This window comes from Volvox carteri, assembly GCF_000143455.1.
Source record: "Volvox carteri f. nagariensis unplaced genomic scaffold VOLCAscaffold_72, whole genome shotgun sequence".
Taxonomy (NCBI): Eukaryota; Viridiplantae; Chlorophyta; class Chlorophyceae; order Chlamydomonadales; family Volvocaceae; genus Volvox; species Volvox carteri.
In genome coordinates, this window is record NW_003307615.1 from 624,104 (window position 1) to 650,828 (window position 26,725).

Consider the following 26,725-nt stretch of genomic DNA (forward strand, 5'->3'; position numbering starts at 1 on the left):
AGCCACGGCCCTGTTCTGCTGCTGAGGTGGAAGGAAAGGGGTGTGAAGGACGGCGGGAGAGAAAGTTGGGGTGTGCGCGTATCAACGGGAGGCACGCCGGACCGTGCGGCAAACAGGGGTAAGCTTGGAGAGAGGCCTTATAGAAAGTTAAGAAGGCAGCGTTATTTGCATAACATAATTATATGCTGCCATGACAAAAGTGAGGATGAAGTTCAGATGGAAGGTTTTTCAGCTAACAGCTAGCCAATGGATTTTCGCAGCCGGTAACTCGTGAAGTTGACATATGGTGGCGCACCTTGGCAAAATCCCTTCCGTCTCCATCCATTTCTGCGACAGCAGCGTTGCGCAGTTCCGCAGGTCTGCGCACGAGGGTCGCAACCAGGGTGGCCGGATGTAATTGATTGCCACCCGACTAGAAGGCGACAAAACCTTGACCCTAAACCTATCAACGTATAGACTCTACAACCGCAGGTTACCACCAGGCATTCTCCCAATCATGCATAACCTAAACGTTCCACATTCGGGCTGTGCATGTGCGGAACAAGATTCAAGGTACCTACTTAGGGGATCGTGGACGTATTGAACCATGCGATCCATAGTCAGAAAGAAAGCCTTTACGGGGTGATGGCGTGTGACTCTCAAGGACAATTTGCTGTCCCTCTAGTGGCCCAATAGGTTGCTGGCCAGCTTTTGGAGCAACAGGTGGTCTACGTGTGCTCATTCTAAAGAAAGAGTTGCTAGGCAGCACGAAAGTGAAAGTTCGTGAAAGGTCTGGGGCCTGAAAAACCACATGTTTATGCCCACTAAGCTTGCAGCTTTTCCACCTAGTAATTACACATGAATTATCTTAGTAAGCTTCATCGACCTAAGGCTGACAGTCCTACCTCCCATTCCCAGCTTTCGTACAGGTCAAGCTATCGTACAACCAGAAACCTGGCAGGAATCTAGCAGAATGCCTCGTCAAAATGTCAGTTGGTAACATAACCTTATATGTAGTAACGCGATTAGTACTAATGCATAGCTAACTCTGAGGATCTTCAGGGAACACAGCCGAGGTATCATCGCGTATGTAGAGTTGTAACATGTGCAAGATGGAGCCCGCCGTATAACGGCATGTCCATCAGCCCAGCCAAGTACTCAAGGGGCCAACCTCGGTCAAGTAGAGGATTCGTCCACCAGGTTCTATGGTGCATGTAAGAAGGCCGTGAGGCTGCCCATAAGAAGAAGGACGTTGTCAAGGTGCATTACAGCATCAAGGTGCAATACGCAAACCTTGACATGGCGATCTCCAGTTGAGGTGTCACAGCATCAGCGCATAAGCTGGCAGGAGAAATGAAACGTACTGCGAAACCCAGCCGTACCGTCATGATCTGCACCAGAGCTCTGATCCTCACCTACACCCCCGTATGTATGATGCTGCTAGTTTCGCAAACAAGCATGCCACATTCCTCAATATGCAAAAGAAACTTTGGTTAATCTTAGGGTTCATCTTCCGGTCATTTGCCGTAGCATTCTAACGGTTCCAAGTGTAACTTACCAATTCTCACAAATGAGATGTTTTTTCTTAGCAGGCTCATTGCTTACGTTGATTTGAGATGCAACATCAAATGATGTACCGATATAGCTCATGGTCACGAAGAGGTTCGCCGTTATGCGGAGGGAACAGACGGGTCCCTTCATTACTAGCCCCAATACGCGAGCGTTTACGAGTGCCGCTATGCCGCTGCGAGCGAGGCTACTCTGGATCGCAAGCTTTAAGTCACAAGCCATCCGTGAAACCCTTCACTAATTTGCGGTTGTTCATAGATAGCGCTAATGTTACTCAATGGGAATTATGGTTATCAACGAACCTTTTCTACGGTGCGAAGCTTGCGTTTGGCTTCCTGTATCCTTAATTGCCAAATGATTCTTGGCGCCCTCCCCGGTTGTCGCAGGCATAACGACAAACCCCGCTATTCTAGAGAAAGATAGTAAGTTCCTCACAGTTGCACTTACCTTCCTGCTCTACTGTGTTGATTTATTGCTAGCGTGCCAGTGTGAGGGCTGCGTGCGAAGATCCGACCGCAGAGCGACGGTTATCATCGTTATCACGTAGGAAATGCTTATTATTATTCCGGGAACTGAGCCCATGTGATCATGAGCACTTTCCACAGTGGCCTTACGGCCCCCCTTTCCCGCATGCGTAATCCCCACGCCCCCCTGTCATGCATCGCAACCAGCGGCATTTCTTACTCCCCCCTGTCCACCACACCCATCGCCCCCGGCTCTTTAGGTCAGCGATGCACGCTGTCTAATCTCAATCGGCTTTGTCGCATCGGAGAGGACATGGGCGTACAGGAGATGCAGTTCCAGGCCTGGGGTGACAGCGCGCAGAGCATGGTGTCGGTGGCGCTGGATCTGTTCGGCATGAACCCCAATCTGGTGGTGGTAAGCGTGGCAGGGAAAAGAAAACTCGCCGATTCATCCACGACCCAAGGGCAAATGGCCGAGCGATTGGGGCATGGACGCAGTGGCGATCGTGACCGTAATGGCTGCGCCAGGAGGGCCCCATCTCCTAGATGCACCCTGGCGGGGAGTCGCGTTAGGCTGGTTGTTGGACGGGGTCCTAGCCGCGTGCGCCGGGGAAAAGGAAGGAGGGCTCTTGCATCTGCAGTTAGCCCGGCCGGCCCTGTCCGTCACGAGTTTTGACCCAAGCACCTGACCTGCGCGTCTCTAGCTGGCTGGCGGATAGGCGGGTGCTGGGTGGCCCTTCCTCAATATGAAGAAAGGAAAGGAAAGGTTATCCTGTGCGGCGCCGTGCTAATCTGGGTCGGGCTCGGACAGGTTAAGCTGTTCCATGTCACATTGTGCAGTGGCAGAAGCCAGCATGGCGTGGTGTGGTGCCCGCCTTGATCTCCAATGGGCCGCATCATGCGCTTTTGTCCGATAATGCCGCCGGCTGGCGCAGGTGAAGCTGCCTTCCACATTGGAGGGCTTCCAAGCGGCTGCGCTGCTAAGGGAGAGCGCCGTCCGCATCACCATGACAGGTGGGTGATATGGGTTTCGGTCCCTATGAGGGGTAGAGGGGAGTACTACCGGACCGCGACGGTGGCTAGCTATTAATGGAATCGAAGACGTGGGTTTCGCTGTTTACTCCGCGCCGATGGCCCACAACGACGGAACATACCCTCACCCAGCTGTCAGGGTGGATGGCGCCACCGATGTTTTTGGCCTGTGGTTGAGGAGGCAAGCACAGCCGTGTCCTTCTGCGGCTTACAGACAACAGCAGGGGTCCCCGCCTCCTCCTTTTGCCCTTCCTTGCTTTTCCTTTATCCGTTTCATTTCTTTTGAGCATTTGACTTTGTGGGCCACACAGCCCCTGCTGCCTCGCCGCTTACCCGGGATCCTCCGGACCCTTTTTCCGTGACAATGGGTCCCGATCGCAAGCCATGTGCAATGGCCAGCCTGCCCTCCCAGCCAGCTGCCGAACCAACTTTGAAGCCGACTACTACTCAACCGCCAACCTGCAGCCAAACCAACTTCTCAACCGACTCATCACTCTCGTGACCTATCCACCCGATTTCCCACAGCTATGTACAACAGCTCCCAGGTCCTTCTGGCTCAGTGCGTGGGGGCTGAGTACGCCGCGCCGTATCTGGGCCGAATGAACGACGCATATGGCAACAACCAGGTACGGCAACCGAAATCTGTGTGTACTTTTAGTCTTCGGAGCCTGTCTTTGCACGCGGCTCGCCTCTCTTCCCCCCCTTGGACCGCTCTCCTTGAGCTCGGAACACGTGACACGCCTCATTTTACACGCAACCAGGCCAAACTGCATAGCTGGAGGGCACGAGCGTATAACAGCATACTTGCGCTCCGGCCTCCACGCCAAGGCCAACCCACCGACCCAAACCTACCACGTTGCGTCGTGACCCCCGTGGGTCCGTCCGGGCCGTGGTCCTCTGACTGCAGGGCTATAAAGAGGTAGTTCAGATGCAGCGCATCCTAAGCGCCCAGAAGGCCCGTACTCGGCTGCTAGTGGCGTCCATACGGGACGCCTTCACCATGGCAAGCCTCGCAGCGGAGGTAAGCGGAGGAGAGGTATAGGCGGGTAGCTAGGGGGAAAGGTAGGGATGGACCAAGAGGGGAAGAAACTGGACCCGAGCGAGGTACCCAATCAGTCCATTAACTGGGTAAGGAAGCGGATAGTCAAGGGTGCGATGAGGGGCCAGGAGTGCGGGTGCAGACCACCCATGTGGATCCCAGTGATACCGTCCTCGCCACACCAACCCAGTTACTTACGCGGTGATTGCTAAAGTTTGCGACTCTAGTGGCGAAACCCATAGCAGCAGCAGCAGCACTCCACGTTCCACGCCAACAGCGGCGCTCAATACCAGCGGGGACGTCCAGCAGCACTTTATGTGGAGTTCTATCCGGAGCTGGCGGATGGTGGAGTAGGAGAGCAGAGCTGATGGGGCAGATGCGGGAAGTCGTAATCCAGAACACGCGTGGGATGTTGACTTGATGAGCCCGAGGGTGGGGCCAAAGGTGGTGCATCCTTGCTGTGTTAGACCCTTTCCTGGCGCTGCTCCTCCTGCCCCCCAGGGTTGCGACACGTTCACCATTTCCCCCTCCGTGGCTTCCAAGCTGTTCAAGGTGACTTACACGCTTGACGCGGTGGAGCAGTTTGAGGCGTCCGCACGGCGCATGGGCGCCTACGACCTGGAAAACGGGGCCACCATACCCACCTTGCACCTGCCGCATCAACAGCAGCAGGTACAGCAATAAAACCATAGCAAACACTGCAGCGAGAGTAACCCGCGGCCGCAACAGAAGCAGCAGTAGCGGCAGCCGGCCAAGAACCCGGATTCTGTCGACGATGCTGCGGAAGATTCGGTATGAGCTTTCAAGGCTCGGGAAGCTAGACCCATCGGGCTCACGTACACCCAGCATGAATCCGAGGGTCAATGGCCTTTCTTCCTGGGAGCGTGGGGGTACACGAGTTGGCAGGTGGCGATTGGATTCGCGGACATTACATTCTGGGGTGATTCTGTAGCTTTACACTCGTTGAATATTCGGGTAGCTTCTTTACTATTTATTGTTGGTGTGTGGGTTTGCCAGGCCTGACCGAACCGACGAGAGGGCTCTAGGGTTCTGACCTGAGCTGCCCAAGGCGGTGCGGGAGACCCTGTTTGCGGGTCTTCCCTGGAGTTGACATCATGCCTCTCACGTGGGATTGGTGACCCGAAGAACGTGGTTCGGGGAGGCTTGTGTGATCGGATGCTTGACTTGGTGAAGAGTTGCATTACTGTGTGGTACTTTGTTTTCCCCAGTGTTTAGTACGAAGAGTAGGGTTGTGCCTCGCAGTTGTTATTGCATCCCCCATTCCTGTGCACCCGCTTTGGCCGCGCTGCTGGTTGCGTGGTGAGAAGTTTGATGGTTTGTTGGGCATAGCTGCGTGTTCTGTGCATAAGAGGAGGCGCGAGGCCTGATTGTCAATGCTTGATCACGCCCGGTTCGTTTGATAGATGTTGGAAACAAGTACGGGGAGGTGCCGTAGAGATGGAGGTCTGGCCTTCCGCGGCGTGCATCCCACCCGGTCCTACTTTTCGTATGAACTGACATACACGCAAGCTTCTGTGTGCCTCCTGGGTATGAAGAACGATGTGTAAAAGTCGCGAATGACCCTACTTATTGCTGTGTCGACGGGAATCCCTGCATCTTAGTCATTGTGACACGCCTAGAGAGCTGCACGAGCAAAAATCGTACAACCGTGTGTGGTGTGAAAATAGCGTATGCGTGTGGTGTCTAGCAGAGGTCCACTTGAAGTCCATTTAAACCTTACACGGTGTGCATTGGATAGATGTGCCATGATGCAAGGGTAAGCTAAGCGGCCCGGGAACGCGGGTCACAAAAATGGCAGTGGACTTTCTGAGAGGACTCCGATCCTTTTTTCCAGGCTATACTGCTAATGTTTTTGCAGTGAGCAGCCGTCCATGCGTCCACTGATTGTGGAGCGTGTGGATACAAGGACAGACGTGTGGCACGAAGGGTTCGCTTGGGTGCTCGCCTACGTTTGACAGATTCATGACCGTATGAAACCCTTAAATTTTCACGTTTCATGTATACGCACGTACAAGGCCAGCGGCCGCAGGCATTCTGGGTGACTGTCTTCGGAAGTCACGGTGCATGGCCTGAACTTAAAGGATGCACAAAAATCCAATTCACAAAACTTGGATGTGCAATTATAATTTCATGGAATCTCAGGGACGTATGTGTGCTTCCGGGATGCGCTGCGACGGCATGTGCCGTGCGTCCACGACCCTGAACCGACTGCGTGTTACACAGGGTCGGGTAAAGTAGATTACTAAGAAGGTTGAGTATACCCTACATATGGCATCTTGCTCGGGAGGTCAGCTGCGGTATTCCCACATAACAGTTTTTTGTGTTGTTCAAACTTCCATGGAGACAGCTCTATGGCATGCGTCCAACAGTTGCATCCAAAGCGTGAAATCTAAACGAGCTGATGTATGAGCGCACATGAATGACCCTGAGAGGAGTTTTGCGGCCTCGCCAGGAGCCAGCAGCGCTGCCGCAAGCGATGGTTCCGACCAAGCTTCAGCATTCTCCCCCAACAGTGACTTCGCGGCGCGTCCTAATTACCAATATCCATGGCAGACTACAGAAAGGGCGTTGTTTGGAGGTTCAGCGGGCAACGCTTCCCAGCAAGTCACATTGTCCATGCTCGGGGCACCCGCCAGCGCGGTCTTATCACCTCGGGACCCACAGCTAGCATCCCGTTCCCACAGCATCCGATCACCTGGAACAGAAAATCACCCACCGGAAGGCCATCCCCAGCTTGCGCAATCCATCCCGGAGCATAGCGCCCAGCAGGAGCATGCCAAGCGGCCCATCGGCGAAGGCAGGACTCCTCCAGTCGACGATGGAAGTTCTGCCAGCGGCAAGCCCTCTCCGTCCCCTGGGGGATCTATGAACATCAACGTGCCGGCTCCATCGGAAACAGATCTGGCTTTTGGTTCCCACCGGATTAGTGTTGTTGGCCCGCCCATGAGCCATCAACGCGTGGAGTTGTTCTCGGACGGCACGGTGCTGACCATGTCAAGGCCAATTAACACGGATCACCCCAGCTCGCCCCGACTCGGGGAGCGTCCCTTTATTGAAAGCGCTACGCCCTCGGGGAAGAGTGTGGTCAGTTCCAACCCCGCACCGGTGTCCGTGCCGTCTTCACCCACGCCGGCGCAAACATCGCACGTGCGGGTCGGTCCCCTTCCCGGACTATCCCCACCAGCCGTCCCAACAGACGCGTCTCCAGGCGTGACACACGCTTCTCCGCCATCACGCTATTCTACGCCGGCCGTGCACACCCGGCCTGCGTGGTTTGCTCATCCAGACCCAGCCATAGCATACACGCATTACCAGAACTCGCAGGGAAATGCGACCCACATCAGCAACTTCGGCCACCAGGCCGGCGCACAAATGGACAGCTTCCCGGCCGTTCCGCCAATGAACGCCTCGCCACACGTCTACACATTGCACAGAATCTCACCTCATGGCGCTGCTGCATCGCTATTTGGCCACACGGCGACTTTCGGTGCCATGGGGCCACCTGCCGCAAACAGCCAGCATTGGTCACAGCCTCCGCCGCACAACGGAGTAGGCCCAGCTGCGGCTCCGGGTCCAACACAAGCCTTTGGGTCGGAGCAAGCCAGCTCGCCGGCCGATGCCGGCGGCGGTTTGTTTCCTTCACCAATGTCGCCACGGCCGCACGGCCATACGCCGGAACGTGGCCCGTGGCCGAACGCTTATCGCACACCACAGCAGCTGCAGATGCCGCAACAACCAAACTCCACAGGGTTGCAAGCACCGCCATCATTTGCGGCTGCCGCAGCGGCCTGGAATGCGGGGCAACAAGCTGGACCCGGAACTGCCCACTCCGCGAACATGCCCGCGGCGATGACAGGGCCCGCAGCGGGGCTGTCACCAATGGCATCATCGTCGCAGGGTCCATCAGGCAGCGGTAACGGCGGCACCGCCGCGTCAGGACCCTCAGGCGGGACCTCGGGAACCCCCCCTGAGGAGCTGCGGAACAAATATAGGAAGACGAAGCAGCTGCTGCAGGTAAAGCCGTGCAGGGCATCCAGTGCCTTGTTAATTGTGCGGAGGCGTGTGGGCACGAGTGTGTGTGGGGGGGTTATTGTGCGAGCGTTTTGTCTGTGACAACTGTGTCAACATTATCGCATGCAATGGCGTTCATTCCGCCCGTGTGTCCTTGGACTAGACTTATGGGTCCTCGCACAGCGCCGTTGTCCGTACTAACCTGATGTACGGTAGTTCTGTTGGCCCCTACTCATTTGGCTTGCCGCATTTCAGCTCCACATGCTTACCATGACATTCCTCACTGGGATCAATATCCAGGCGTACGTCAAGGAAATTGAGACATTGCGGGAGCGGCTGGTGTCTGAAGGGAGGCGCGCAGGAATGCTGGGTGCACAGGTTGCCGCGCTTCAGGGACAGGTAGGGTCCCGTGGGCGTCAGGACGGGTTTGGGTCATAGTAAGGCGCGGGCCGGGCCTCGAGCGGCTTGACCCCGGCTGGGTTCAGCTGGCTAGGCCTGGGAGTAGCTGCCCTACCCTCGCCCTTTATGCTGTCACCTAAGGACCACTTGCCTTAACATGTCCCCGACGCCTATGCTTCTTCAGGTTGAAAAGGCAGGCGACAGCGCCGCCCTCCTGGCGGCAACGCAGGTAATCAGACGGAGAGAGGGCAGGGGGTCATTAATCACATAGGGAGTTGGCGCCCGTGGAGCGATTGTTGCCACATCATAACATGTCGCATTGTCCGCTGCACCACATGCTTCGGGATGCTCTGTTGCTAATGCTGGTAGTCGCCGTTGGGTGAAGAAAGGATATCAGCCAAACTGGACATGCAGCAAAGAGTGCAAATTGAAAATGTCCCCAAATTGTCCTCCCACAACCACGCCTTGGCGCAATGTGCCTGCGTGATCCCGTCGTTTGCAGGATGCCGTCGCTGTTTCAAGTAATGTCCGTCACTTGGTTACATGCACATGGACCCTCCCCCCTTTTACCCCCAACGACTTGTGCGTGGGATCTGTAGGCCGAGAAGATGGTCGCGGCTCAGAAGCTCCGCGAGGCGCGTGAGCGAACGGAGTCTCTGCAATCGCAACTCGCGGTCGCACAGGTGCGCTCGTGTCGCTATTGGGATGTCGCCTCTCCGCCAGCCCTACACTGTATAGATGCAGTGCGCCCAGCAATCATGCATGTTTATACTGATGTACCTGGCCCTCGTCCGTTCCCAGGCGCAAGTCCGAGTCTTGGAACAGCAGCAGGCAGGTATGCTGGGTGAGTTCGCTACAGAGCGACAGCGGCGGGAGGCCCAAATTGTCGAGGAGCGCCAGAAGCTGGAGGTACGTCTGGGCGATGGTAAGGGGTGGGTTATGCCGCGCAAGCTGAGCGAAAGCATGCGGGACGGCAATTGACCTCTTGCTACCTGCGGACTGGGGCTGTGCTCCAGCCTGAAAGCTCTATTGGCATAGCTGGTATAGCTGGGCGCTGTGCAATGGCATTGGTTATGTGGGGCCGAGAGGATGATGTGATGCCTCTTTAAGAACCGAGGCCGTGGCCAATAGCGAGGCCGCGTGCTGTGCAGGCAATTGCTGTGATTCTCTTAGTTATTACCAGCATCTGGAAAGGCGAGCTGCCACTTAGACGATGCTTTGCCGAAACCCCCAAAAACTGTCCGTCGTGGCATGCTGCTTAAAATGAACTTACGGTACTGCTGGGGCGGTTTGGGCGGTCTTGTCAAAGCAACTTGTTTCACACTCTTTTGTCCCGTTTGGCTTCAGGCTGCCAGGGCGGAAGAGCAATCTCAGAAAATGGCATACCTGGCCGCATTCCACGAGGATCGGGAGCGCTGGGAAGCCGCGGTGGCGGAAAAGGAGCGCACGATGAAGGCCGCGTATGAGGAGAAGGTACGGAGCAATTGTGCAACTCCACCATCTGGTACCTGTGCCACGTACATCGCCAATCTGCAACTTGGTCTTGCGCTTGCTGACTCGAACAGATTGCGACCGCTAAGGAGGAGCACCAGCGACTGATGGCCACCGCAGCCGCCCAACACGAGGCGGCCCTGAAGGAGGCGCGGGCGGAGGCGCAGGCCGCCACCGAGGCGGCAAATCAGTTAATCCAGCGCATTCAAATGCAGGCACAGGCTACAGCGGATGCCGCGGAGGAAGCAGTGCTAGACGCCCGTGTACAGATGCAGCTGGCGGAGGCAGAGGCGGCGAAACGTGCCAAGATCAAGGCACAAGCCGCGACGGAAGCAGCAGAAGCGGCGGTGCAGAAGGCAAGGGCAGAATGCGAAGCTGCAGCAGCGTCCGCGGCGGCAGAGGTGCAGGAAGCGTGGGCAGCAGCGAGGGCAGAGATAGAGGCGCGCGACGCAGCACTGGCAGAGGCAAGGCGGCAACATGCGGAGGAGCTTGAGGCTGTACGTCGCAGGCACGCGGAGGAACTCGAAATCGCCCGGATGAAGCACCTGAACGAGATGGAGGAGACGCGGGTGAAACACGCGGCCGAGATGGAAGAGGTGCGAACGAGGCTTTCGGCTGGAATAGAGGAGGCGCGAACACGGCATACGGCTGAGATGGAGGACGTACGTGCAAAGCACTCGGCGGAGATGGAGGGCTCGCGCAAGAAGCAAGCGGCAGAGGTGGAAGAGCACCGTGTTCGACACGTGAAGCAGCTAGCTGAAGCAGAGGTGAGGGGGACTGGTGGCCATATGGCGGGATCGCGACGTTCACCTCGTGCCACTCTCTTATCTTACGCCGTGCTTGAATGCTGAATGTATGTATATGTGTGTGTATAAATTACATATTTATATGTAGATGTGTACATGCACATGTATGTGTGCGGGAAACATAGACCTTGTTGTGCGATGAATGCCGTCGCACATGGTTGCAGGACGCACTTAGCCGCAGGGCGGCTGAAGTGCGGAGCCTGGGGGCGCAGCTCGCTGAAGTGGAGGCCAAGCGTGTTGAGGCAGCGACAGCGGCGGCAGCGAAGGCCGCACAGCTGCAGGTGCGTGGCTCCGGCCACAGAGGAGCTTATTCCGCATTATTCAGGGCTTCACCAACTTGTCCGTGCATACTGGCTGGCTAGGGTCTATGGGGTCCGACGAATTCGCGGAACGGTTTGGGGCAATAAGGAGAAAAGTCCACGTTGGGTTAGCATAGCTGGGTTAGCATGGCACCTGTGCACATGGGACGTTTCTATTGCCCTTGTTCCCTTGCTGGCTAATCCAAGTCCGTTGGCATGCGAGATACCGGCTTGCTCGCTGTCTGGGCTGTCCCAGACTAGTCCGGTTCGGTTCCGTCCGCGGCAACTAGCATGTGGCCGCCGCGCAACAGGCCTTAGTCACGAGTCTGTGAAGACTAAAGGAGGTATTCGGCGTGCTGTCTAACACAAAGTCAGTTCCAAATTATATAACAGCAAGCTCCCCCTTGTGTAACGGCCCCACCACCGTGGCGCGCCAGGATCTGGAACTGCAGATTCAAAGCCTGCGGACAGCCGTGGGGGAACGAGACTCCCAGCTCCAGACGGGGCAGGTGAGGTGGCGATTTGGGGAGAGGGCAGGGAGCCGAGCAATCGTTGCCGCAATTGCCAGTCTCAAGGTCACCACGTCTTGCGCTTTGGCGCTGGAAAGGCTTGACATCATTTACGACAGGGGTTTGCAGCCCATGATGGAATATTGATTTACCTTCATCACCTGTTGCACCGACGCACCGCGCAGCGGGGAAATCACACAGGCGTCTTGGCGCGCTGCCACGCGGTATAAGTTCGCAAGTACACTAGCCAAGGGCAGGCGAGGCTGATGCTGTCGTATCCTGCTCGTGCGTCTTCCGGGCACACCCCGCTAAGCTGCATCCCCTGCTCCGCCGTGAATGCTTTTGGACAGGCTGCACTGGCCGCAGCCCAAGCCGCGGCAGCCGCAGTACAGCAAGAGGCGGCACAGAAGCTGCAAGCCCGCAACCAGGAGGTATGGTCATGATGATTCCGGGTACCGCCATGCATATGGGAAGCTCGGCCTGAAGACAACTCCAATAGCATTCTCATCTGCCTAGCCCAGGAGGCCTTCCCGTTTCTTCTAGCCTCGCTTCCTTCATTTGGGCTTGGCTTGCCGCAAGCCACGGTTGTTGTCCACCGTCCTACCCTGCGCGCATCATTACCTAAGGAAACCCTGTGGCTCTTACGCAAGGCATCGCTTCCGTGAATATGTGCGGTCAGCACAGATTGAGCGGCTGCAACAAGTCGCGGAGGACGCGCGTGAAGCCACACGCCGGGCGATGCAGGTGCGGTCGTGGCCAGAAAGGTTCTCCTGGCGCCAGGATTGCACTGCGCCCAGCAAGGTCTGCCCTGGCGCCACAGCCAACAACATTGTTCCTCCATACTTGTAATCGCAACCAGCCGAGCGGATGTACCATACATCAAAATACTAACTACTTCATAGGAGTTTGCGTATGCGTTGTCCGTGTTGGCATGATGAAAAGCGCAGTGTGCATGCATTGAAAGGGGCCAATCCGCAGGATGCGTCATGGGCTAGCAGCCTGCTTGTCTTCCTACAGTCCTTTCTCGACAGGTCACTCCAGGAGGCTTTCCACCTATCTAGAATCCACCTATCTGTAAGGCGAGGACAGAACTGATTCTACACTCATGCCCTGTGTTCACAGTGCAGCGCTCCATGCCTTAGCCCGCATGCTTGTCGCTCCATGGTGATCGTGTCCATGGCAGGTGGCCTCCGAAAATGCTTCCCGCCTGGCGGCTGCCGAGGCACGGCTAGAGGAGGCGCCAAGGCGTGTGCAGGAGCGTGTAGATGAGGCCCTCCGACAGGCGCAGGAGGCTCACCGGCAGCAGCTTTCAGGCGCTGTGCAGCGGGTAGGTGGGGCCCGGGTGGTTGCGGGGCCGTGAGGGGCTGGCGCGGGGGCATGCAGTTATGGGGTACTAGTATGCATAACTATTCCTGTATGCAGGCGGACAGCTTTAGTAGTGGGAAAACAGTGGTGCGCAGGCTACATGTTAGCGGCCGACACTGCTTTTATCCCAATGCTAGGGATAGGTACTCCATATGGACAACATATGGAACCGTATCTACCAAGGCAGCGGATCGACGCATCCAAAAGGGTACCAAAACTGCTAGGTCACATAGCTCCCTGCAACCCACTCACCCATCAAGCCAGTGTACGAATGCATCTTGCCACCGTGGACACGAAGCGGTCGTTGGCATGTATCGGATAGAGGCGTAAACCAACACGGGTTGAACCCCACCTGCCCATGCTGTTCCCTGGAGTGCTGCAGGTGCAGCAGGACGCGGCAGCAAAGCTACTTGAGGTTCAAAGCGCCACCAACGTCGCCAACGAGGCGCTTACGAACGAGTTGGAGGTGCAGCTGGAGTCGACACGACGGGAGGTGGAGCGGATCACAGGCTTGCTGGAGAGCCGCAGCAGCGAGGTCAGGCCGGCCCACGAATGTGCTTTCATGGGGATTCATGGGTTCCTGGGGCATATGGAAACACGGGGCTTCGCACGTCGCCTTGGTCGGTTAACGAGAAGCTTTCCGATCTGGGCTCTTTGGGCCACAGGAAGGGCATCAGCTAACCTCATTCCTCCTCCTGCTCCATCCGCGCCTTCACCGTAGCACTCTTCTCCATTCAGATGAGTTGTTGGCGTTCTGGAATCTGCAGTTTCTTTCCCCACCCCATCCCCAATACGGTGGCTTGCAGATCCGCTCTCTGTGCAGCTCCCTGGAGCAGGTCTCCCAGGAGCGGGACAAGCTGGTGACCACGGCTGCAGAGCTGCAGGTATGTGAAGCGATAGCCGCATCCAACCTTTGCGTGGGGGTGAAACCCCTTCTTTCCACAGTCCAACGCCCTCAACGAAGGCGGTACTGTTCATTTTACATTTACTGTTCAGCAGATGCCGAGGGGATCTCGATGTTCTCATTGCTAGGGGTGACAAACGATGCGCTTCACCTTGAGACGAAGGTATTGCATGTATCAACATGTATCATATTCGACCGTGCAGGACATGGTTATCAAGGTCCAACAGCGGATGGAAAAGCAGGAGAAGAAGCACGCGAAGGCGCTGGAGCGGGCGCAGGCGCACCGCGAGCAGCAGGTGGGTGCCGAGTTCGCCTGCGCAGGAGCCCGTGCTCCTGGCGCTGGCGCTCTGTCGGCCGTAAGAGCGCCGTGCTGGTGCAAGCCGTCGGGGACCGCGCTTTCAGCAGCCTTGATGTAGCCAGTAGCCTTTGTTTCCTGGGCCTTAAGCACGACACCCTTACCAACGGGCAAGGATCCAACACGCCGCCCGGAAGGCCAGGCGCCGAGAGCCTCCTCAGCCCATGTTTTTGTGTCTTCACTTCTTCGTGAGTGCTTCCCCCAGACGCGTACAGGTCAGGCATCTTCACATATGCACGTAATGCTGTAAGTGTCGTAGGACTTCGTGGGGTACTGCGATGACGCAGGTCGCTCGGCTGCAGGAGGAGCTGGAGGCCATTCGCGCCAGCGTCCCCGGCCGTGTAGAGAGCGCTCTGCAGGTCTATGCTTCGCAGCTTGCGGCCAACCACCAGGCGGCCGTCGCCGCGGTGGAGGCCCGCGCCGCCGCCGCCCTGGCGGCGGAGCACACGGCAGCCGAGGCGGCCCTCAAGCGCGCACACGAGGAGGCAGAAAAGGAGCTTCAGCTGCGCCTGGCTCAGGCAGAGGACGCGCGGCGGCGGATGGAGGCACAGGCAGAGGAGGTGCGGCGGCGGATGGAGACGCAGGCGGACGCAGCTCTAGCGGAGGCACGAGCTCGTGCACGGGAGCTGGAGGGCGCGGCAGCGCGTGCACCGTCGGAGGGAGAGGTTGCGGAGCTGCGGGCACGTGTGGCAGAGATGGAGCGCCGCTGCGAAGAGCGGCGGGCGGCAAACCTGCAGCTGGAACGGCAGCTGCAGGAGGCGCGGCGTCAGGCGGATAGCGCACGCAGCCGCGCCGAACAGCTACAGGGCGTATTTGCGGTCCTCGGGCAACTCGGTTTGCCCCCTCATACCCTAGACGCCGTCGCCGCTGCCGCGGCCATGGTTGGGGGCCCGCCGCCAGGAGCCCGTGTGTGTGCGCCGCTGGCATCACCCCTCCAGCGGCCCTGGTTGCCATCACCCATGGCGACGGCCCTGTCTCCCACCCACGAGGCGTCGTCATCACCATCTTTTACTGCAGCGGCTGTAACCGCCGCAGCCGCAGCAACTGTGGCCGCGGCCGCGGCAGCCACTGCGGGCCAGAACGCCGCGGCCTCGATGCCGGCAATTCTCAATGGCCTAAGGGAACAGCTCGCCGCTGCATTGTCTTCACAACAAAAGCAAGCAACAACTCTGCCGCCGCCGCCACAACCGCCACAGCAGCACCACCCCAGTCACTACCAGCAGAGCGCTGCTTCCCCGGCGTCGCTGGACACCAAACATGCGGTAGATGGTGAGGTTCAGGCGCTACGACGGAGTCTGCAGGGGGCCCGGGCTGAAGTGCTAGTGTACCGGAGAAAGCTGGAGGATTGTGCTTTGCGTGGGCGCCAGCAGCAGCTACAGCGCCTCCTGCAGCGGCAACAAGGCGGGGTAGACTACGACTCAGCAGCTAAGCGCGTTCGTCGACACCAGCGCACTCGTAGTCTAGGGCGGGACCAATGTAGGACTTCGTCGCGGCGCCGCCGCGGCTCATCTGCAGAAAGGGACCTAGGCTTCGGGTCAGACCTGGACATCGGCCGGGGTCTAGACCTGGATTCTGTCCTGGATTTTGATATGGGCCTGGATCCGGATCTGAATTTCAATTTTGACCAGCAGCCGGGACGCAGGGGGCCCAAGCGCAGGGGGCAGCGCACGCACTGTATCCCTGGCAGCCAGCGCCCGTACGACACTGAGCCCGGATCATGCTCGTACAGTGATGATGACGATGACGGAGGCAGGCACGACACTCGACGTGCAGTGAGTCGAGGCATTAGCCGGCGGCGGCGTGGCAGTGCGCACCGCACCGTCAGCTGCAGCAGCGGCACAAGCAGCAGTGCTGGCGAGCTGTGCGACAGCCCGCGCGGCAGGTCTGATCGCCGAGCCCGCCGCACTCCAGGCAGCCGAGACGGCTGGCGCGGGTTTGGCAACGTTGGTGGCATCGGCAGCAGCAGCGGCAGGCCAGCCAGATCCGCTGCGCCCGCCGTAACCAGCGATGCAGTATCCGAGGCGCTGCGAATGCGCGTACAGCAGCTGACCCTTGAAGCGCAGATGGCTCGGTCCCGGGAGGCAAGGTGTCTAGAGGCGGCCCGCCGCGCCGATGCGGTGATTCTGCTGCTCCACGGGGCCGCCTCCAGGGCTCAACTCCTCCTGGCAGGCGCGCCACGGCGACAGGATCAGGACTTGGCGGTAAGTGACAAGGCTGAAGGGCTTTAAGCTGCAATACGTGGGCCAAGCTTCCTACCCCTTTAAGGTCGAATCGTTAGGAGCTTAGATTGCTTAGCGCAACCTGGATGCCCACGTCAACACGCATGCTACCTCTTACCCGCTTTTTGCTTAACGAATATGCTCATCTCATTGATGAATTCAGGACGAGCTGGCGGACGCACTAGCACGGGCCATGCGCCACCGACAGCATATTGCCCGCCTGACAGTGGAGGCGGAAGCGCAGGGGCTGCCGCGGCATGGCGGCGAGGGCCCGGAGGGCACCAGCGGGTTGGCAGCCGGGCTCCAGGACCCCATTCGGCTTAAGGAGTGGGAGCAACAACAGGTACGCGAGGAAGGCCGTGCGCTACGACGTAACCACACGTCGCTCTGTCGCATCACCCACCGCGGAATCCATTCAATTGGTTGTTGACCTTACAATCCGACAGTGCCGGATGCAGCCAACGGATAGAACGGAACGAATGCCCGCCATTATACCTGAGGGCATCCGTCCGTCCGCCCGCGCGACCAAGAAGAGCTGCGGACCAGAGGCAGCTGCATATGCACGCCCTGTCGTCCACGGCGGGACTCAAGTGGTCAAGCCCCTAGCACCCCTGCACAGCCAAGTTATGTCCCCTTGCCATTTCGCACGTTTGCGTCTGCCCGGCCGAGGGCCCCGGGTCAAGGTAAACAGTTTCATTTGCTCGCTTCCTACTTCTGCAGGCAGCCGCAGCTACCTTAGCCGCACAGCTCGCGGCAGCGCGGGACGAGGTCGCTGCGGCGGCAAAGCAGATGGAGGAGCTCAGGTCGCAGCTGCTGCAACAGGCGGAGGCTCACGCGGCAGAGGTAGCGACTGTCCGGAACGCGGCAGACGCCGCACTGGCACAGGTACATGCAGCGCAGGCGGGATGCCTGTGGGTCCGTTTTCCCCTGGCTTCCTCCATCCCGGGGGCCCACCACCATCGGAAAGCCGCAGTAAACCAACACTACGTGTGCCGTCATTCCATTGGGGCCCAATCTACCACAATAATCTACTTATTTGTGCTGCCTGATGTGCCACTGCCCACCCCTCCCACCGGCTTCCTGCGGATCAAGCGTTGGCTCTCCACCCAACTAGCTTAACTCCAACGAACTAAGGGTGGCCATCTCGTCTTTGATCGCACCCTACGTTTTTCCCTCCACATTCCCTGTTTCCTCCTTCGGGACATCAAGGCCTCCCAGCTGTCCTCCCAGTTGGTAGACGCTCGGGCACAGCAACAGGCGCTGCAGCGGGAGGCACAGGTGCTGCGGCGACGACTGCGCAGCTTCCAGCTCCAAGTTCGCCAGCTGCTGGATGACATGCGGCAGCACATGGACTTGGCTGACCTAGCCAACTTTGCAAAATCGGTGCGGATGGGAGGGGGAACGAGAGAGAATGGAGGAAATTTGCTGAGGGATGGGTGGCCGCGGGGCCTGCTGGGAACAGGTGGGGTAGCGGTTTCAGACGGTGGACCCTAAGAACAGCACCAGGTCCAAGTCCTTCCGGTCTGCTCGCTTCCCCGCGGTGCGTAGCGGATCCTTGTTGCCCTGCAGTTTTTTTGGTCTGGACTGAAACCATCGTAACCACTAACCCGTGGCCCCTCACCTAAAAAGGTACTGGCGGCGACGGAGCGAGCGTTTGGTTTATGGACCATTCGAGAACATGACCACGTGCAGGTACGTGTGGTATAATGCTTCCTGGCTTATCCTACTCAATTACTTGGGCTCCGTACCTCCGTACCTCACCCATGCGTTTGCCCTGCGTGTCCAGGTTGCTCCAATTTGCATTCCCTTTTGTAAATAATTGTCCGCCATCCACTTTTCCCCCTATTTCGTACCTCTTAAGCCCCGGTTCTGCACCTTCCTGCAGGCCACCCGGCGTGCTGTCTCCGAGCTGAGGAGTGAAGCCGGGGAGTTCCGTCAGCTCATGCAGTCCTTCGCTGCAGCACAGCACCAGGCGATCGGCCGGCTGACGGCACGCTGCAAGGCCGCGGACTCTGAGCTCCGGAAACTGCGGGAACAAGGTACCTGGGACGTGTAATTATGAAGCTAGTCAAGAAACACTTCACGCTAATTGTCGGAGACAAGGTTGGGCCAGGGCATGGGGCCTCCATTCAATGGAAGCCAGGGGATGAGGGACCGTGGAACATATTGCCTGGAATCAAAGATGCCGAAGTTGCTCGACAGCTGCGCGGCTAGAGCCGCAGCGTTCGCGCGCCAGGACCGAGAAGCGCAGGTTATACAGGCGTAGCAGCGCAGGCTGAGAAGCGCTAAAATGGCGTCTTCTGCTGTGAGCCCCCGTGCACACCGCACACCCTGGAGATGTAGGCCGTAGCACCGCAATCAGAGCCGAAATGGCGCCACGACTTCGTGTCCACGCAGGTGCACAGGAAGTCGCGACGGTGAAGCAACGGCTGGAGGAGCAGGTGCGGCGGCTTGGCCAGGAGCGAGAACTGCTGGAGACCCGGGTGACGGCGCTGCAGGTGCGTGCGAGCTTACGGCAGATGCGTTGCGTGGCTGGAAAAGGTCGCGACGACTGATCATGTATCATGCATCATCCCTCCTGGCTCCAATAGCCTTTGCGTCCGCCTGTCCGCATCAGAAGCAGCTACATGTCTGCGTCAACAATGTTCATTGCGGGTTGGTGCCTGCACTACTGGAGTCCCGGCACACTGACGCCGCTTTACCGTCCCGAGTTGAGCTCCGTGCCGTAGACACTGTCAGAAGACACTGTATACAACATTGCATAAATATTGAAACCTGGTTACATTTTGTCCGCAAGAATAGCTTGAGGCTGCAGCTCTTCTTAGGAATTCCCGTGCACACTCAAGGTTCAATGCCCTGAGCCCCTGCACGCATTCTGACAATTTGCCCGTCTTGCCACTCGTGTGCCTTTCCCACGAGCAACAGGGCGACAAGGAATGCTTCCTGACCGCATGCGGGTCACTGCGACAGCAGCTCGAGGCGGTGCAGCATGCGCTGGATGACGAGCGTCGCGCGAGGGTGGAAGCGGAGCAGCAGGCGCAGGCGACTGAGGGGCGCATGCAAACGGCCATATCCCAGGCGGTGCGAGCCGTGGAGGTGCAGCGGGACGCTGCACAGGCGGAGGCGTTGGCAGCGGAACAGCGGGTGATCAACGCCGTGGATGAGCGCGACAAGGAGGCCAGGGTAGGTGAAGACAGTGTTGGCCGTTCGGCTTAGGTAATAGTACACCAATTCTGTTATATCCAGTTTACCAGTTGGTAATTGTGTAGTTGCGCGCCCTAAGTCCCCTGAAGTTGGACAGCGCTATCAGGAAAGTCCTCGTGCAACCCGCGTCCCCGCAACGCCTTCCTTCCGACCTCTCCTGACTATTCCTTATGCGCACACCTGCCCTGTCCGCTGCTTCCAGCGTCTGGTGGAAATGGAGGCGCGGATGCGGGAGCAGCACGAACACGATGTACATCAGCTGCAGGACCTGCAGCAGCGCCACGAAGCGGCCCTGCAGGAGCTGAAGGACGCTCAAGAGGTTGCTGCCAGAGAGACCGCCGAGCAGCTGATCGCCGCCAACCGCTGGGCACAGGCGCTGCAGGAGCAGCTGCTGCAGCGGCAAGGCCAGCTACGGCAGCAGCAGCAGGAAGTGGATGGGCTACGGACAATGCTGCGCGACGCAGAACAGCAGCTCCAAGAGGCGCTGGTTGAGCTGCAGCAGGCACATCAGCGCGTTGAGGCGGCGGAGGCGCGCGAGGTGGACGCGCTGCAACGGCTGACGGACGCGGAGGCGGAGGTGGGGAAGGCGCGGGACGAGGCAGCACGGCAGCTCGTGGAGGCGCGCAGGCAGGAGAATGCCGCGATAGAGGCACGGGCGGAGGCAGAGACGGCAAGGGCCGAGGCACTTGCAGCGAAGGATGCGGCATTGGCAGCAGCGAAGGCGGCAGAGCTGGATTCGGCACGGCATCTGGCGGAAGTGCAAGCTGCGCGTGAGTTTGCAGATTCACAGTTTGAGGCTGTGCAGACGCTGGAGACACAATTACAGGCAGCACGGGATGGGCTCAGACAGGCGGAGGAGCGGGCGCTGACGGCGGAATGTGAATTGCAGTCAGAGCGCGGCGCAGGGGCGCAGCTGCGGCAGCAGCTGTTGGAAGCGCGCGGTGCACTGGCGGAGGCTCAGGAGGAGCGCGGCGCGGCAATGCTGTTACGGCAGCAGCTGGTGGAGGCTCGTGGCGCGTTGGCGGAGGCGCAGGACACCGCACGGATGGCAAGCCAGGAGCTGCTTCAGGCCAAGGAGCGGTGCGAGGAGTTGCAGCAGGACCTAATGGTATGAGCGAAGGGGCGGGGACGCTGGGTATCCTTTGGCAATACCAAGATACGCTGTCTGTGCTTTGACGTAAGCTGCCCTGAACAACGCTTCGCAGCTGTACACCAACATTACCTCTCATCCGACCAGTGCAAGCATAACGCGGTACTTAATGGTCCATGGTTTGCGCAAGTCTCATACCGCTAATCCTCTGTGCCTCCCCGTGTCCGTCTCGCAGGCCGCAGAGCGCCGACTTGAGGCTGCCCGTTCCGCCGCACGAATGCACGAGCAGCAATTATCTCAGGAGCAGCAGGAGTCCGACCGACTTCGCTGCCAGCTGCGAGTCTGCCAGGCGCGAGTATTCGAGCTCCAGCACTCCGCGGCAACCCAGGACGTCAGCTACGGCAGGCGACGCGACAGCAGCGGCGGCGGTAGTGCAGCCACCACCGCCGGCAGCTCAGGGGCAGCACTGGATGTTGGTTACGGCAGGCGGCGCGACAGTAGCGAGGGCGGCATTGCTTCCACTTCCGCCGCCGAGCGCAGGGCCACAGGCGCCGGCAGAGGGTCTGGGTGGGACACGGGTACAGACATTGAACACGACGGATCCCGAGGAACTGGATCCGGAGGTGGCTTGGAGCTCGGCGTGACGAGCTTGCGCGGCGGCCAGGGAGTGATAGACGCGGGCTGGCTCTCAGCCTCCAACGGCGGGGCGGAACAGCGGCCGGCGGTGGCTGCTGTAGCGAACCGTGAAGAGGAGTCCTCCTGCAACGGAAAAGGCATGGCGGGAAGTGGGACAGGTAGTGGCTGGGGCAGCTTCGCCACATCCAAGGCTTCCACACCGGTAATCTCCAGCGGGGGAGGCTCGAATCCCAGTGGCGGCGGCAGCGGTCATGACGTTGTTCCGGTTGCGTCACTCTCAAGTATTGGTGGTTCTGCGGCCTGCATGGACGGACTTCATGAAATCGACCCAGCCGCTGCTGCAGCTGTCGAAGCTGCGTATGCGAACGGCTCCAGACGCCATATGCAGCTTCACCTTAGCCGCCCATCCGTGGAGTTGCTGCCTGCTGGTACTGCTCCACCGGCCGAGGTCCCGGCTAATCCAGGGCAGCTGTGTTCTTCTGCAGTGCAATCGCGGGAGAGTTCAGCAGCATCGTCACCATCGTTGTCCCCCTCCCATACCGGACCACCTTCGCCACTGGCGCAATCGCACCAGCAAGCGACTCTGCCACACGCTTCATTGGCAGTGCAACAGGCGCATCACCATGGCCCACTAGGCGACGAGGCGCCTACCCAGTTACAGGTACAAGGAAGTTCGCGTCCGTGAGGTGGTTCTTACAGACGATCGGGAATAGGTTGCCCACATGATTACGGAGCCTAACCGGGCGAGGGCGAGTGTCTTCACCACCTGATGGCTTTCGGGCGAATCGAGCGCCGTGACCTGGTGCTATACGGCCGGTTGCATTATCTCTGTATGTTGCCAAACGCTGAGTTGTTCCTGTGCGCGCCTCATCGGTGATACACTTGCGGTAAAGCACCAATTCACTTGCTCTCCACGTCCTTGACATTTCCTGAGGCTGCAGATAATTTCCCCTCACGTCTTTTGGGACAAAGCGCGTCTTACTCTTCGCCTCTGCTCGTTCCTTGCCGTTTGTCAGGACCTACTCGACGAGGTGGCCCGCCACTGCCAGCGCCTACCGGCCATAAACCAGGTCCTGGACGAGATGTTATTGACAGAGTCCGGATTTGGAGACCGCGACGCAGTGGCACCCGGATCAGGCCCCTGGCCGCCCAGCGCTGGCGACGCCCTTAGCGGCGGGCCCGGCAGCCTTGGCATGGGGACCGACGGCTTCCTGCGCAGCCCGGCGGCGGCGGCGGCACTGGAACACCTGGTCCCAGTGCTGGGCGACGCGTTAAAGCTGGTGGCGCAGTTGGAAGCCGTCGTGGCAGAGGCGGGAGGGCGAGAGACCGCCGACATGGAGGCAGCGCTGTCGCAGCACCGGCGGCAGCTAGAAGCGACCTGGGGTAAGATTGTGCAAGCGCGGCGCCTCATAGCCGCTGCGGACCCAGCCTCGCCCCCGCTCCCGCCCCCGCCCCCGTCTCGGACCGAGTCTGGCGGCGGCGGGTCCGGCACGGTGAGCATTCACAGCTACGGCTTGGACGCCGACGCCGACCTGGCTGTGGCAGGCAATGCCGGCAACCAGGGAGCTGGCAAGCAGGGGAACTCGTATCCCCGGCCTGGCAATGTGGATCACAAGGAGAACCTTGCGGCAGCGCTGGCGGCAGGCGCGGAGGCGTTGGTGGGAATATTGTGGCCCAGGGAGCCAGCGCCTCTGGGGACCTCGAGCGGGCTAGCGGCAGTGCCGGCTGCTACCATCCCGGCCGGTGGAGAAGCCGTTGCCAGCGCTACTGTACACCCGCAGACGGACAGGCGCAGACCGCTTGCTGACTCTCGGCCTTCAGTATCCGCCCAGGTCTTGCCTGAAGAGCCCGCTTTGCCAGGTGCAGCAGCTCAACCCTGCCCAGGCGGCACCTCCTGCGCTGGGGAAAGACATCAGACGTCCTTGGATACTATGCAGAGCGGCTCGCGGTCCGGGCGGTCACAGCTCCAGCCTCTGCATCAGCCTTCTGCGGCAGCTGCAGCCGCAGCTGCAGTGTCCGACGCGTCAGCAGTGAATGTCACCAGGCCCGCAGCCCGGGTCGGCGTTCCTGACGACACGCCTGCTTTCCGCGGATTTTCCATGCCGTCCGCGGGAACTTCGACTGCCGCTCCTTTGACAAGATCCAGTGATAACGGCTGCAACATGTCTGCACCGAAGGCGGTGCAGCTGGAGGAGCGAGCCCATTCGGAGCCGGGTGCCAGTGGGCGGGCTGGGGCGGCGCTGGCAGCACTGGCGACTGCTCGTGCAGAGCTGGCCCGCAGCCTCCTGTCCCCTCCAGCCACCTCACCCTCAAACTTGCTATCGCCCTCGTCCCCACCGCCGCTACCACTGCCGCTAACGCAGCAGCAGCCCCATCCGGGCCCTGGGCAGCGGCCGTCCGGCCCTCAGGAGGGTCTTCAAGAGCAGCTGTCTCAGGCGCCGCCTCATCAGCCACAACGTCTCAGCCTGGCTGACCTGGTGGCGCCGCGCCGAACGGATCGTGAATGGGCCGAATCCAGCAGCCAATCACCACCTCATGCCGTGGCCTCTCAAAACCCCAGCCCAGAGCCACGGCCTCGGCCGCTGCTGCTGCTGCCCATGCCTCTCAGCCCCATCAAGCCGGCGGATGTGCTGCTACAGCAGCAGCCGCAGCAGCAGCTGGCGCCAACGCACCAGCGGCCCGCGCCGCCACCGCCGCCACCGCTGCTGCCGCCCTGGCTGCAGCGCCAAGAGCAGCAGCAACAACAACCAGTCGTAGCTCAGCGCTCCTTGCAAGGTTCCGCCACGCGTGACGTCGGCTGGCAGCAGGCGGGTGGTCAGCTCGAGCGGCTGCAAATCAGTTTTGACCTGGCGACGCCATCAGAGCAAGTCGAGCAGCGCGAAGCGCAGCTGCAGACCACCAGCAGCACGACGAGCAGTACAAATACTGACAACAGTCGCAGGAGTGGCGACGGAGGCGGCAACTACAATGGCGGCGGGGGCGACAGCGCCCAGAGCGTGGATAGCAGCTGCAGCAGCATCAGCCTAGCACGTGGCGGCGGGTTCCCATTACGGCCAGCTGCTCCGCGTTCTGCAAGCGCAAGCGGGGCAGCTGGACGTAACGGAACAGAGGGAGCGGAAGGCCCCTCTGTGGGGCAATGGGCCCTGCGCCAGGTGGCAGGGGCGGGGTGCTCACTCGGGGCTCCGCAGCGTGGCTGGATCTCCAAGACGGACGGTGGAAGCGGACCGGAGAGGTCCGTGAGTCACACGGTGCCGGGTCCTGCGTCAATTTCGTTAAGCGGCCTGGCTCAGCGGATTGCTGACCGATCCACCTCCGCGGGCGCTCCTGCTGCCGGGAAAAACATCCCCAGCTTACGGTCGTCATACAGCACCACAGCATCTTCGCATGGCGCGCCATCGCACGACCCATCGTCCGGGTCGCCGCCTCAATCGCTGGTAGCCGACAGGCTGGTACTTTCACCGGGGCGGGTGGGCAGGTACGGCTCGCCGTCCCCACGGGGCGGTGCGGGCGCAGCAACGGCATCCGCTGCACACGTCTCCCCGTCACGTGAGGCGTCGCAGGTGTTGACAGCCCCCACCGTCGCAACTTCCCACGCTGGTGCTTCTTCTGCCGCTGCTGCATCTGGCTTTACCGCCGGGAATGGCCACGGCACTAGTCCCAGGGGCGGTCTCCATGAACGACCCGTGGCTCCATCTTGGGAACGGCCATTGACCACCGCGCCCCCCACCACTAGTACCAATGCAACCACGACCTCGACGAGTTTCACAGCCGCTGCCGGCACGGGCGCGAGCCCTTCCGCCGGCATCACCATGACCGGGGATCATACACCCACGTCACAACCACAGTGGCGCCCGCAAGGCGAAGAGCACGAACCGGGACACGCAGTCGCGCCTGTTGGCCCCGCAGGCCCTGCACCACCACCCGGCGGCACCACCACAGCTGCCGCGTCCAATTGCAACGCCACCCATACTGACTCTCAGGTCAGTGACAGCAGCAACAGCAGCAACAGTGGCGTTACCAGCTCCAGCTCCAGTCCAGCAGCAGTGACAGCCCCCCGCACCGCGAGCGTCCAAGGTGAAGCCAGGTTTAATATTGGCGCAGGTGAAGGTGGTGTTGGCTCAAGCACTGCAACCGCACGGGCTCCCGGGCCGGGGACTGCCCCGGCAAGCGCGCGAGGAAGCGAGAATGGCAAGACCCCATGCTCCCTTCCAGGGCGCAGGTACACAGCGGGTGCAGCGACGGGGACGACGCATCAGCAGCAACAGCAGCAACGACGGTTGGTGGGCAGCGCACCTGGTGATATCGGTTTTGTGGCGGCTCCGACGCCAGCAGCATTAGCGGCCCAGGTTGGGGAGTCCTCAAGCCGCGGTGGTGCGCTATTGCGGCCAGCGGATACCCGGCGAGGGTACGCGGCCTTGCACCTCGGTCGGCTTGGCAGTACCAACGGCGGATCGTAGGTTGAAGTGCCTTGCCCGGGTTTAAGTGTGTTCTCGGATTGCACCGTTGGGTACCCGTTGCGCGAAGAATGCAATATGCGGCCGCGATGAGGATATCATGACGGTGGCGTTGTTCGGGCGTCGCATGCAAAGCGAGACTTGGACAAGTGGGCGGAATTTTCGGATCTTTTTAAGGTTATGGCAGTGATGGAGGAGGCATTGCGGCACGGTTGTGACCTTTTTTCGTGTGTGCGGTGAAGGCCCCAGGTGCTTAAGGGCCGCAGGCCATTCAGCACTGCAGGACACTCTAGTCAAAGGGTTGCTGCTGCTACCGGTCTTTCTGACGAGGGTCACAACTCCGCTAGGACTATACATGCGTCAACTTACATGGGATGTGACAGCCCATATATGTTCAGGCTTCTCGTACAACTTTTAGTAGTGACTGACATGACTTGGCAAGAATCACGCCCAACATAGCACAATTAATAAGTGGCCCCAGCTAGGTGCGCGACCTTCCTACTTCCTGCCCGAACGTGATGAAAGTGGCATGTACGGCTGCCACTGCGGCTGTGTAACTTGACTACAGGTCAGCCATGCTCTTACAGTGCACGCGTCGTGGTAATGTGACCCATGATGGTGGTGAATTAAGGCTCGGGTTTGAGGGGGGCCATTTCAACAGGAACTTCAGTTATGTGCTACCGATGGGTTCACTCAACACGGACGCGGAGTCATCCGCAAGTGCCATAACTTACTGTGAATCTATGGATCTGTCCGAAGAACCCACTGCCACCCACTTAACGTCGCCAGCTGTACATATGATTGCCCATGGCTTCAGTGAGCAACTCCATATCCTATGCACATCCTGACGCCCTAGGATTAAAAAGGTCCGGAAGAAAC

General features: G+C 59.6%; 1 protein-coding gene across 1 annotated transcript; it reads left to right on the forward strand.

Annotated features, from left to right (window-relative positions):
• Positions 1-1,934: 1,934 nt before the first annotated feature.
• Positions 1,935-26,450, forward strand: VOLCADRAFT_119676 (uncharacterized protein; the record flags this gene model as incomplete). The annotated part of the gene is made up of 32 exons (XM_002957308.1): positions 1,935-1,970; positions 2,273-2,427; positions 2,948-3,026; positions 3,570-3,670; positions 3,952-4,065; positions 4,585-4,755; positions 6,769-8,118; positions 8,371-8,514; positions 8,699-8,743; positions 9,114-9,197; positions 9,316-9,423; positions 9,862-9,987; positions 10,080-10,772; positions 10,976-11,092; positions 11,548-11,619; positions 11,970-12,050; positions 12,803-12,946; positions 13,367-13,519; positions 13,791-13,868; positions 14,092-14,184; positions 14,531-16,444; positions 16,626-16,805; positions 17,183-17,347; positions 17,672-17,845; positions 18,092-18,154; positions 18,348-18,501; positions 18,800-18,960; positions 19,388-19,645; positions 19,869-20,774; positions 20,992-22,053; positions 22,409-25,372; positions 26,415-26,450. Coding segments are annotated over 32 exons (11,979 nt in total), but the record flags the coding sequence as incomplete, so codon positions are not given.
• Between the last annotated feature and the right edge of the window lie 275 nt (positions 26,451-26,725).